Source organism: Loa loa (assembly GCF_000183805.2).
Source record: "Loa loa unplaced genomic scaffold supercont3.314, whole genome shotgun sequence".
Classification (NCBI taxonomy): domain Eukaryota; kingdom Metazoa; phylum Nematoda; class Chromadorea; order Rhabditida; family Onchocercidae; genus Loa; species Loa loa.
Window position 1 is genome coordinate 17,055 of NW_018108494.1, and position 14,238 is coordinate 31,292.

At 32.4% G+C, this 14,238-nt stretch overlaps 1 protein-coding gene across 1 annotated transcript; it reads left to right on the forward strand.

Moving 5' to 3' along the window:
- Window positions 1–7,702: 7,702 nt before the first annotated feature.
- On the forward strand, window positions 7,703–12,911 carry LOAG_07708 (TDC-1 protein; the record flags this gene model as incomplete). Its single annotated transcript, XM_020447518.1, has 15 exons — window positions 7,703–7,746; window positions 7,844–8,055; window positions 8,339–8,452; window positions 8,533–8,655; window positions 9,036–9,170; window positions 9,334–9,444; window positions 9,653–9,915; window positions 10,182–10,252; window positions 10,514–10,632; window positions 11,005–11,141; window positions 11,359–11,507; window positions 11,988–12,068; window positions 12,170–12,350; window positions 12,479–12,534; window positions 12,829–12,911. The coding sequence occupies exons 1-15, from the start codon at window positions 7,719–7,721 to the stop codon at window positions 12,909–12,911; spliced, it is 1,863 nt and encodes a 620-aa protein (XP_020302261.1). The 5' UTR covers window positions 7,703–7,718.
- Window positions 12,912–14,238: the final 1,327 nt, after the last annotated feature.

The window sequence follows — 14,238 nt, forward strand, 5'->3', positions numbered from 1 at the left end:
TTATTATTATTATTATTATTATTATTATTATTATTATTATTATTATTATTATTATTATTATTATTATTATTATTATTATTATTATTATTATTATTATTATTATTATTATTATTATTATTATTATTATTATTATTATTATTATTATTATTATTATTATTATTATTATTATTATTATTATTATTATTATTATTATTATTATTATTATTATTATTATTATTATTATTATCTCAATTTGTCTAAAAAATCAAAAGAATATCTCACTAATAAGTAACTGGTTCGCAGAACAACAGCAAGATCGGCTCGATCGCTTTGTTCGATAGGACTTTCGATGGCTTTCAATCGTTTGATTTCGCTGAAGAGCGATGATACCACGAATGAAGACAATGATTAGTTACGAACAGAAAAGCTGATTTTATTTCGAATTTTGAAGAATTTTTTTGGGATGAAAAGAAAAGGAAAAGAACAGAGTTATATTCACCAAGATGGACCATCGAATAGAAAACGGTAGTCAAGGACAATCTCTTCTGAAAAATGATGAATGGCTTTCCGGTACTGGAAATTTTGCAATATAACGACTAAATAACTCCACCAGCAGGAAGTTAACAGGAAAGCGACCGAAGATGACTCCAAGTATTTCGTTGCCGACTAATTACATTGAGAAGTCTCAGAAAGTTCAGTTTGAATTTTATTAATATCGAAATTCTGCCTTAAAGAAATCACTTATCAGCTGATTTCCTTCTCCTTCCGCGCTTCCAAAGGGTCGTCGAATGGACTGAGCAGTATGCAAAACTGATGAATGTTTCCGCCTCAAGGACAAGAAAGGAACCAAATCAACCGTAAACAAAATTTTGGTAAGCCAAAATGAAGAATTAAACGGCGAATCAGAGAGACGGGAGGAATGAACAATGCGAAGTTATAACAGTTGTCAGAAAGGGAAGAAGCACTATAACAAAGCGCCACCATTACGCATAGGAAATTTTCTTCGAAGTGTCAAGTAAGTGAAATTGAAAAGAGGTCATTTGTACGAGAAACGAGAGGTAAGCTTAACTGAAGCTCTTTTTTCTGTAATAAGGAAATCGGAATTGTGTTACGTTGCTTAAAAAACGATGTTTCCAGAGGACAGACATCAGAACATAGCCAGTGAGATAGAAGGAGAGGGGAAGGATGGGGTGAGTGATGGAGTCAATTTCAAGCAAGCTCATAAAAATCTCTCTTAGTTGATAAAGTCTGCTTGAATCAATCATTATTCGAATGTCTCATCGAATGTGAAGTCGCTTGGAAATTCAATGAATTATGGTTAGATAAAAATTAGTGAGTGAATCATGAAAGAAGAGAAAGATAAAATGAGCCAAGGATATGGAGTGAGTTTCAACAACTGTAAGGACAAAAATAATGCAGAATGAACGATCGACAAACTGCAAAACTCGTTGGACGGTAGCGCGATACAAGGGAGAGGGCAGAAGACCTAATGCGATAGATTGTTATTGCCTCCTCATCTTCCAATTTTATGCCCACTGAGCCATGGAAAACACAATCCGTACCTTCATTATTGTTCAGTAGTGACAATGTATAAGATATTTTCACCTTCCATTTATTTTCATGGAAATAACTAAAGTAAGATCGCTTCACGATTACTTTGTCTGGTTAGCTTCACAGTCTTAAATAATTAAACAATTAAATGATTAGATAGGCTCCTAAAGTTTTAAAAATTGAGATCGCTAGGTTGAAATATCCAGCATTCTGGATATTTCCTTCATTAGAACTCAAAATAAGTATAAAGTAAACTTGAAAAGCTTACCTGTCTAACTGCAGTGCAAAAGAAAGCAAAAGAACAACTGTTTTAAGAAATTAGCAATGAAGTGTGCGCGACATTGCAATCTCAACAAGAAGAACAGCGTATGGATAAAGCCCATTGCAAATTAGTTCGTAAGAATTCCTATTTGATCAGAATCGACATGGATGTGATATTCTAACATTCTATCAAATATAAAACCAAATGATCCGAATGTGGCATTTGCGCTTCTTCAAAAAGTTCAATTTTACTTTGTGATTTGCATTTACAAGAAACAGCGAGGAACTAGATGTTATGGGAAAAAAGAAATCACGATTCATCTTTTTTACAAATTCAGTTCCTATTTTTAAAAAAAAAGAAAAATAGGGCTAAAACCAAAAATATATTTAATGAAGAAGTTAATGGGCTTACTTCTTATTTCTTCAAATAAATTTATGTATTTTATTTTTGCCACTCTTTCCTTCTTTCGAAAATACTAATATAATGTAGGAAAATGGATTACCTATGGAAAAATTCCTTACTTTGGATCATCACTTCTTCATGTGTGTTTTCCGCAAAATTTATGTTGAACTTAACCAGAAAAAAAATCCCATTTTAACAGCTGCGCCAACGAATGGTACCCAAAATATTTTTTTGGTAATAACTTTCGTCTTTCATTTCATTTTTCAATTTCTTTCCCTCTATTCTGAATGAAAAAAGCTGGGGACTTTGAACGCTCATAAGAATAGTATATAGTTAAAGAATTTCAAACTCATTCCATGTTGATCAAAGGCAAATCATTTCATTCACAGATAAGTTACTTCACTCATATAGTATGGATCAAAATTCGACAAGTGCGACTGTCGTTTTCAAGTTGATGACAAAATGTAAAATTTTTGTAAATATTAAACGAGTGTAGAATGCGCAAGACTTTTTCATGTGTCTCGATTAAAATAAAAAACGGTCACTATGGCTGCAAAGTCTTGAGATAATTTTTCGCTATCAAGATTCAACAGTGGTTTTTCTGGTTTTAACTGCAAGTAGGTAATTACATGAGCGTGGATGGTTCAGGTTATTTTTAAAAGGCTTTGTCGTATATGTCAAGGTTATTGGAGTCATTATTTGAATTTTTAACAAAGAAAAAAAAACGGTTGCTAACGAGAGACGTGTTGACCGCTCGCCTTGAAATAATCGGTAAACGACGCTGATTCCGAATGGTATCCAGTGTAAAATGACTGAAATAAATACCGAAAAGGTGGTTGTAACAGAGGTAAGGAAGTGATATTGGATGTAAGAACTCGAGATAGGCTGAACTAGTACAGCTCGTTATATCCTACGATCCTTCTTTTCATTAAAGCCGATAATATCGAATTGAAAGACCGTGAAATCGCGGCAATTTACACGAATAAACAAATTGATGGGCATTTCCACCAATCGAAATCTGCCAATCGCCCTTGAATAAATCAGTACTGATGTGCTTGAAGAAAGGAAAGGAAGATGTCGTCTGCAAACTCTCTCTCCAATCTATACTCTCCTCCGTAGGAGCTGGTACACCAATGTTTTCCTCACAATGACGGTCATTTAATGTGGTGTGAAAGGAGGTTATGACATGTCAGACTGAATAAGATGGAAACGCCAATGCTCGATTATCTTTTAGAACTGGTAGTGCAAGATGTGCAAGTAAATGAATAACTTGATCGGCATCACAGTTCACAGAAATTTATGCTATTAACATATCGTAATTCATGACATGTTAAGGTGGTGGTTTGCTTAAAATGACAACCTATTAAAATATCTGTTGGTATCTCAGATGAAATCACATGGTATAGTGCATTCTGTGCAGCTTTGTACTAAGAATATCATAAATGTAGGGGAAAAGCTGCATGCACTTTTAACCTGGTTGCAAATGCAGCTATTAAATTATAAAATGAGAACTGCAACGCAATCATCCCTCTTTCTCTTTTCTTCCATAAACAACAGAGAAAAAAAAACTATGAACGGAGCGATTCGTTCCACTTTTACCTGATTATTCGTCTATTTTTGACTTCTGTTCTATCCTTCCACAGATTGCCTTTATCTTTTGCTATTCAATTCATTTCTCCTTATCTTTCGCTGATGAGATGAAACCAACAATCAATGGACACAAAGTTATTGCATTTTAAAACAAGCTGTCACGAGGTACTACTACTACTATTAATTGTGGCTTTATAGAAAGGATTAGCTAGTTATCCAGTTTTACTAAAAAAACTCCCACTTGATTCTATCTATATATTTGATCGAAGTATATGCTTGCTTGATCAATCAAAATCGATGTATATGCTTTGCTTGATCAATCGAAATAGTAAGGATCGTTATTAAAGCGTAAAATACAACACATGCTCTTCACAAATATTCCGCAAGTATCATATTCATATGCCGATTAAAAAACATGTAGTAATATCATTATATATTAAGTTACTTCCATATTGCTTTGAACACTTCAGGAATTACGTGTCTTCTTCATATGGAATGATCGTTAAATTAGCATAAAATTTCAGTGGAACATAATTGAAAAGTTGAAAAATATGGGTGAAATACAAGTCTATGAATCTTACCTAAGATTTTCCCCGTGTCACTTCATTTTTATTCGCATCGCATTGTGCAGAAATTTAAGTAATATTTCATATTTACTGTGACTGTTTTTGATATAGTGCATAAAATGAAATGATGGTGATAAGAGAAGCATTTGAAAAAGATGCGTTAATCAACTGCATATCCTTCGCTGATAAGATTCCTCATTTCAAGGGTTTTCCAAGTTTTATTAAAGAATGTAACTGTCATTATTTGTAATCGCAATCTATGAAAAAAGTTTTTTTTAGTGAAAAATTCCAGTGCTTGAAACTTTATCTGAGCAAAAACAAAACCAATCAGAGTAGGAAGCTGCTCTCTCAAGAAGTCTAGTAATGCATTTAAAATTAATTTAATTTGCATATCTACTTCGAAAACACTCCCGCAGATAATGTTGCAGCAACATTCTGACTGCATAACTACAATTTCTTATTATGTGTGTCATAAGGACTTTATTTACCTAGACGCAAATGCTTTTAATTAGATTCTACCAGAGAGCAAAAATAGAAATAGAATGAGCGATTACTACTGGAAACATTGCGCAGCATGCATTCATCCTATTTAAATAAATAAACATTATTCGAAAAAAGAAGAAAACATGAAGAATGTCACTTCTACCGGTTTCATTTTTAAGTGATGCCATCTTGTTGAGTGTTCAAAGCATTGCTATGACTATAAAAGCTCTAAAATTTACTTAAATGCTCTCTAACACATATTGCACTAAAACTTTCTATAGTTAAAGGAAACTGTTGATATTTCTAATAGTTCTCTCATTCTGGAAAATGTTTCAGTAGTTGCTCCAACTGTAATGTAAAATGAACTATTTTATCTACAACAAATTCAAATTCAACCAGAATATTTTGTTGTTAGATGAAAGTAGTAGTAGAGGAAAGTTTTTTTTCTTCCTGAAAGTTAACTGCTATATATCAAAAAATCCTTATTACTTCTCATTTATTATAAATTGTAATGATTTCACAAGCATTCAACTAATGCTTGTGAAATGGTGATTATTTGCGCAAATTGATTGGTTTGTGTGGGCGGAATTTCACGTCAGCAGCTTTTATATGCCATTGTCATCATAATCGTTAATTTCTATGCCAGTTCAAACGTAAATTCAGAACTTTTGAGACAAAGTTTCAAGGTTAAATGACACTACAGCGTGTAAAATATAAGATTTATAAAACAATGAAATGTTATTCGCATTGAAATGGAATGGATTCCAACAATTATTAGTAAAATAGTTCTTGAAAAATTTCGTCAATGAGAAGCAAATTGCAACAGATAATTGAACTGGAGAGGTTCTCTCCTTCACTTGTTTTTCATTTCCTTTAACCTAGCAGTTGCCGAAAAAGTATGGACAACAAGTACATCTATAATTAGACCTGTTTCATATTGCATCAAGAATTAAAACGAACAATTAGTACCACACTATTTTCTTTAATTGTGCGTTACATTCATTTCATTAGGAAGTGTTAATATACTCGGATTGCATCTTCCTGAAAAAAATGAGATTGTTATTGGTAGTGTTTTAATTAATTCAGAGCAGACAAAAATAAATTTGGTTAAATGTGATTTAATAAATCGAAGAATTCATGCATCATTTGCAAGTAGAATTTGAACTGTCACTTCTTCCTCGCATTGACGCCTTAAGTCAAAATATCCAATCACTGCATGCTTAGGCCACATCATAAAATGCATAGAGATGACCATTCATATTACAAAATAATTATTTCAATGTTTTTATTAACACTTTTAGGATTCTTTAAATGAGGCAAGAAGGAGGTAATTTTGAGGAGTTAGGCTTGGATGGATTGATTGCAAAGATTTACTCCTGAATTAAACTGCATGATATTATGATTCAGAAACATCTAAATAAATTAAGTTTTCCCAAAATTACTGCATATAAAACAGAATACGATTACATTTTAAAAAGTTCTGAGCGATAATTTTAGGATACAGCTTATCGTTTTAATTGTACCTGAATATTAAAACCAAAAGGTAGCTGTTATTGCATCACAATTTCTGGAACTGAAAATATTGCTCGGACGAGAAATGTTCATTTTCTTTTTTTCAAGTTCTCTTGAGCTTCTGAATATCTTAAAGTAATTATTATAAGTGCCCCTGATTTGTCTTAAAATATATGTTAAGGAATATTTAAATATTTTACAAAACGTAGAAGTGCTTTTTATCTACAATGGAATTCTCTAATCACTGACAAATAATAATTCTTAAATCAACTCAGTGTCTGAACATGTCAACTTTTAACTTTTATAAGAGCAGAAAAAGTCTCAAATGCGATAAAGTTTATAGTTGTAAAAGAAAGGAAAAGGAAAAAATAACTAATTTCTAAAAATGAAATAGTTAATGTTTAGCTCAAAAGTCCTTCAAAACATGAACGAAATTGAGATATTCATTCACTTGTAGAGAGTTTTTTGTTTTCGAAAAATGATAACTTCGCAGCTCTCATTATTATCAGTGTGACAGTGTGACAGAATTAACTTAATATTTGATTCTGTCAATTTAAAACAAGCAAGACACTACAGATACTTTTATTTAAGATGATTTTTATTCTCAATTGTCGGTTTGTTTTGTGTGTTACTACATTGATGGAGATTATCTCTTGCGTAGTAGATATTATCTATTCTCAGAACTATCTCAGACTAGTCTGCCCTGATCTAATTTTAGTTCAAAGAATTGCTTATTTATAGGTTTTTGTGAAAAGTCACAAGGATATCGCATGAAACGATTAATTTTTTCCTCTGCAAGAAATTTTCATTCTTTTATTTCTAATTCAAATTCTGGAAAAAACCCGACCAAATTGTTTTGATGTTTCTTCTGGCTCTTTGCCTTTTTTAAAAGAAAACTAATTTAGCCTAACTTAATCTAACCTTTCGACTCATCGAATTGTAGTTGCAAGAAGTTTTGGCTCATGTATTTTAATTTAATTCTGGAAAAAGGCTGACCATATCTTTTTATGTTTTTTGCTAACATTTTGAAAAGGCGAATTCAACTAAAATAACGGGAATTTTGGATAAGGATGTCAAAATGCTCTCAAATTCGGATTGCAATCTAAATACCTGTCACAAACAGATGTGTGATGAGAGCATATTTAATTTGGCTGCAATAATGCAAATGCAGCTTTCTTCTGATTTCTTTGTGACGCCTTTACTATTTGATGAAGTCGAGAAATGGCTAATGGATTTTATAAATTGAAAGCAACCTGCTTGAATTTATTTATTGTTATATTCAATTAATTAACTTCTTGTTTTATTAGCTATTGTCTCTTGGTTGAGGTAGTTAATTTATGAGTTGGTAACAGTGAAGATTTTCAGATTCATAAATGGAAAACAAGACTTGGTCACCGAAAAGTAAGTTATATAGTTTTCCGTTATTAAGCTATTTGGGATTTTCATTATTACCCAAAGAAGTGGCCTTACATAAGAGTTGTTTCTCACTTTATTCCAGAAACAGCCGGTATGAGTAGTACCGAGTTTCGGAAATATGGCAAAGAAGTAGTGGACTATATTGCGGATTATATAGAAAATATACAAAAGAGACGTGTGGTGCCAGCTATCGAACCAGGATACCTGCGTAATCTGTTACCTGATATGGCACCACAAAATGCTGAAGCATTCGAGGATGTTATTAATGATTTCGACAAATATATTATGCCCGGGGTAAAGTTAAACTTCATGACACTTGGACCTATGCTAAGACTAAATATAGAAAATTATTAATTTAGAAGAGTCCATGTGTGACCACAACGAGTAGAATGCTTTTTAAAAGTACCAGTAACAAATTACATCAAATCTAAGACAAATTAGTTTAAAGATTTAAACAAGAAAGGTTAGAAATTTTCATGTATGCCAAATTTTTACGCTTTTCCGATAATTTGTTGACTAAAAATTATACCAGACGTTAAAAAGTCATATTTTCAAGAAATCTCCAGGCTATTTTAAGATTACCCACTGGCAACACCCTCGATTTCATGCTTACTTCCCAGCTGGAAATGCTTTTCCGAATCTTTTGGCTGATATGATTTCAGATGCTATCGGTGCAGTTGGATTTTCCTGGGTGAATTTTATTTCCACAGCATTTTATTTTGTCTTAAAACAAAAGAAAAAATCATTCTTCAAACAATTCATTTTTTCCAGGCAGCATGTCCTGCAATGACGGAGTTGGAAATAATCATGTTGGAATGGCTTGGTCGAATGATTGGTTTGCCAGATGCTTTTTTGCCATTCACTGAAAATGGAAAAGGTGGCGGGGTCATACAGGTTAATGTTGTTCTGAAAAGCGTTGCCCTATCAAATAGAACGGAAATAGAGAGGAATTATTCAAATTTACATAGAGGGGAAATTATTCAAATTTTCTTCAAAATTATTCAAATTATTCAAATTTTCATTCAAATTATTATTCAAATTAAATTATTCAAATTATTCAAGTTATAAGTTAAAGGAAATTATTCAAACTACTCAAATTTTTCTCAAAATTATTCAAATTTTAAATAGAGAGGGATTATTCAAATTTACTCTCCAGATCCACATTTTAAGCAATAATTTCAAACAATTTCTAGTTTTAAATGTCTCTAATCCTCAAAATCGCTACCTTAAGTTAAAATTCTGAAAATTAAATCCTTATTTTTGCATAGTTTCAGGGTTCTGCGAGTGAATGCAATTTTGTTTCACTATTAGCGGCACGATTTGAAGTGCTTAAAGAGCTTAGACAACGTTTTCCATTTGTCGAAGAGGGACTCTTACTGTCAAGATTAGTCGCATATTGTTCTAAAGAAGTAACTCATCCATTTTCTCTTCTCAGCTGTTTAATTTAATTGAGTTTTTAATACAGAATGATAACAGCCGAATATGACTAGTATTTAATATAAAATTTAGACAACATTTTTACAGTGTTTTTAGGGTATTCATACTTCAAAAAATCAATGCGATAATTTGTAGGCTCATTCATCAGTCGAGAAAGCTTGCATGATCGGGATGGTAAAGTTGAAAATTTTGGAGACTGATACAAAGTTTCGTTTACGCGGTCAAACGCTACGTCTGGCAATAGAAGCACGTGCTCTTCGAAAATTTGTTGTAAAAATAGTGCATTAATTTGCATGTTTCATGTTCTGCAACGAATTCGCGGGATTCTCAATCTGTGATAGATTCAAGACAAACTTCAAGATTTTTTTAATTTTTCAACATGTTAGATTAGTTGCTTCTAATCTATGATGCTTGTTTTTTCTTTTTCACAGGAAGATAATTGTGATCATTTCAGGAGGATCGTAATCTTGGCTTAATACCGTTTTTCGTTTCCACTACGCTTGGTACAACATCTTGTTGCTCTTTCGATGTTCTCTCCGAAATTGGTCCCGTTTGTCAAGAAAATGATTTATGGCTACACGTGGATGGAGCATATGGCGGAAGTGCGATGATCTGTCCAGAATTCCGACCACTGATGGAAGGAATAGAATATGCGATGAGTTTCAACACCAATCCCAATAAATTCATGCTCATCAATTTTGATTGTTCTACAATGTGGTAATTTATTATATTGTAAACGGGACTACTTTTTAAAGATTTCATTGTAAAATTTTTTTTTCATAAGAATCCAAGAAAGAAAGTGACAATTCCACAAAGTTGTCAAGCTGACCTTTTCTTTTTGTGCAATATTCATGAATCTTACTTTACAAAAAGAATCATCTTTTTTATGGTATTTCTAAAATATTGCGTTATTTAATAAGCATCCTTCACATTATTTCTTGACACCTTCTTGAATTACTCATAGACATTATACTGATTATCAGGGTAAAAGATCGCTACAAACTAACGCAAGCGCTAGTCGTTGATCCGCTATATTTGCAACACAGTTGGACAGGTATTCATTTTTCATGAAAAATTCTGAAATTAGAAAATCTTCTAAACGTTTGATTCCATTATATCTGATCTCATTGTAATCTTCTTTCTATTTCATTAAGTTATTATTTCTTAGAAAATCCTGGCATAGTTATTGATAAGAGTGTTGCACTCTTCTGTTCTAATCATAAGCCATCCGAAAGACAGTCCCTTCTCTTTCAGATCTTGCCATCCATGATATATTCATATTCTTTTATCGTATTCTTCAAAAAGTACTGTTTAGACAAAGCGATCGACTACCGTCATTGGAGTATACCACTCAGCCGCCGTTTTCGATCATTAAAATTGTGGTTTGTAATTCGAGTTTATGGTGTCAATGGACTGCAAAACTATATTCGCAGGGTTTGATACTTTTTCATATGAGAGAAATATTACTCATTGTCCAATTAACAATTATCACAGCTAAAATTGCTTGGCATGACACATATCGGCTGCGGTCAGAGGGCAGGGAGAAGAATGCAGCAGTGCAGAAGAGAGTTAGAGAGGAAATTTTATATCATTGTGGGAAAGCCTATGGAGAACACCAAGGATAGATCCTACGAAAGTTAATTAAATTAAAATAATTAACAATGAAAAATTTCGCCTCTATTTTAGTAGGGATCTGGTTGAAGTTTTGAATACTCCAATTTCGTCTCTTTATGAACTCCAGCCAGTAATCCGTTAAAATTGGTATTTAAATTTCATATTATTAAGGATTCTTTTCCATATTTGCAGCATTGTCGTTTGGCAAAATTATTTGAACAATTGATACGGGCAGACAATATCTTCGAAATTGTTGGTGATGTAATCCTTGGTCTGGTTTGTTTTCGTATGGTTGCTTCCGAAGAAATGAATCAAGCACTCCTTACCAAGTCTGTAAATTTCATTTCAAGATTTTTATTAAAAAAGTAACAAAAAGTGCTGGACTCGAGAAAACAGCTTCTAGAAAGAAATCCAAAACTAAGGGATAGACCTCTTATCTTGCTTGATAACTGATACCTAAAATATTTTCCAAAACTCTGACATTGTCTGGAAGTCCACTTAGCAGTGTTCCATTTTGATGTGCTCCTAATGATCCAGTATTTAAAGGCTGAATTCTTCTGGCCGTATTCACATGGTGCCTGCATCACTGAATGGACGTTTTGTGATTCGTTTCTGTGTTTGTGCAGAACACGCTACTGAGAAAGACATTCAAGTTGCATATGATTTCATCTCACAAACAGCTCGACACATTTATCGTATCTCTTTCATCTTTCGATTTTGTAGAATGAGTTTGAACAAAGATAGATTTCGAGACCATAGTAGAGTTACCTCTGCAAAAAATTTTTCAAATATTCAAAGATCAACTAACTGCCCGCGAATAAATAATAAAAATACTTTTTTCAATTAATCGTGTCAAGATAAATCAAAGGCCAGCTCCCTATCTTTATTAATGATAATTGGAGATGGTGGCATACGGCGAGTAAAAAAATCATTTATTTACTCAAATAAATCCTCTATCACAACTCTTTCATTTTTCTATCTTATAGAATAGGTTTGAGCAGAGATAAATTTCGATTTGTAACATTGTCGATAAATTGGATCAAACGTAGATGAAACTGGTATGAGCCAGAGGAATGGTTTGGGATTCTAAAAGCAGGCTTACCAGAAAGAGGACAAATTTTTGCCCAAAAAACTGCCATAATTTTAAATATCGTTCAAGAAGTTGAAAGTTGCAGAAGATTCGATTTCATGTCCACTTGCTGAGGATGACGAACTGGAAACGGCGGAAGAGAAAGAAGAATGTATTGAGCAGATAAGTTTCTTCAATTTTCTTTTCTTTTTTCAGAAATAAGGGGACGCTTTATTTCTTATTTATCATTGCTTGATTACCATGAACAATTTTAGCAATTAAACCAAGCTGGCCTTAACACAACCGAAATTTTGAAGCGAAAAGAGCAGGCAACATTATCGCAGAAGCGTTCTTTCCTTGTCCGAATGGTTTCCGATCCAAAATGCTATAATCCAAAAATTGTGCGTCATTTAACTATGAGTGGTTTCCGGAAAATGAACGAAGACGTTGTTCGAGATGTATCGTTACGGTTATTCTTTGTACTGTAGGAGTCATTCTAGCAAATGCATTGAAGTAATTAAATTACTACAACTGATTTGACACATGTTGATACATAACAAAATTAAATAATCATCAATTTAACAAAACTATTTGCAGGGAAACGATTGGCAGATCAAAAATAGGAGTGACCGGTTTGAAATATTTCAAATGTGGTGAGAATGTTTTTAGAATTCATAAATAATTTGTATAAATTACTTCAAAAAAATTAGTATGAATTGCTACAACTACTAGTAACCTTTCTGAGTGTTATTCCAACCTAGAAATTCTGCTTTAAAGCCGAAATTTTTGACTTGATACATTTCTTTGTCATTCTTTGTCTATAATTTAATATCAAGAAATTTTCAAATGATAAATGTAGAATTTTTTGGACAAATTTTGATTTGATAAAGATACAAAAAACTGTTCTAACTCCTAGTTGTTCTAAACAACTCTAAAACATTTTTAAGATAATGTGAATACAGCGAGCTCATCGTCTGCACCATCAGTGGAGGAAGAAGTTATCACTTTTCCGAATACAACTAGAAATTAAACACTAGCGTTAAAAAAAAAAAGAAGAAACTAGAATATTTTACTAACTTTGTTTTAGTCGTCTGTACTTCCTTGTATGAGAAGGTTAGTGAAGATACAGAAAAGCCTGCTTCCGTCAACGACAAAATGATGTCCAAAACGTTTTGTTTTGGGTTTCTTTTACCTTATTTGAAATTGAAATCTGAATCTGCAACTTAAACCTTCTTACTTACTAGTTCCTCACAATGTTTTTAGATTGTAATAATGATATCAACAGTGTTAGCATTTATCCAATTTGGCATAATTTTGGTTCAATTGTAATAAGAAAATGTCTATGATGGCTAAAAACTCGTTGTTCAAATACTTTTTTCAGTTCTTTGCGAATAAATTGCTTTTGCTGCAGCGAGAAGTACACATATTATGACTGTGGATACATTTAAATTTAGGCTAGTAATTTTCCATTACTGACTAAAAAAAAGTCAGGTCTTTGCATAAGTAAAGTTTAGAATTTTGTTTATCATTGATTTTTGGGTTCACGTTTGGTTTAATAAAATGTAAAGTTATAGACCACAGATTTTGGCTTTCCTGGATACTAATTTCGGTTTTATATTCATTCTTGTCTTAGTTTTATATTAAAACAGTTCTCACTAAAAAAAAAGAAAAAAACCTCAACTTGAAATAAACGATAAACTATTACAAAATCTTTATCAGTGATCTAAAAATTCGACGAATTTTAAAGCATAAAGCAAAATTAGATTTGGTTATAGAAAAAATATTATGATTTCAAAGATTTGGTTGTGGCACTTTAAGAAACTGAGATAAGATACAGGATAAAGAGCCATGCAGAAATTGAATAACTCTGTTTAGAAAAATTAGTATCATTTTGAATATTGCTCGCAGGATACCTAATTCATACCAAATTGGACCAGATTTTTGCTGAAAATTTAGTCTCAAGACATTTTCTCTTTTGCTACTCTCACTTTCGTTGACCAAGCAACATACCGTCAGATCACATCATTCGAATTTCAATCGACATAGTGGATATTTGTTTCCTTAGGTGGTACTGTGGAAAAACTCCGAAAATCATAATGCAAATTTTCTGTCGGATTATCGAAATTAAAGTTACGTTCAATCAAAATTTCCACAATATCCAACAAACGGGATGGCAAATCTTATAAGTAAAATTAAAGCAATGAAGAGGATATATGCTAACAATGGACAGCGTAAAACAAAAACGTCTCAGTACCTACACAATGGACAGTCCCAAAGGGTAGCCAATACCTCCATGATAGCCCCGATGGAGCTTACAAAGCTCTTCCCTAATCCTTATATATATATATATATATATA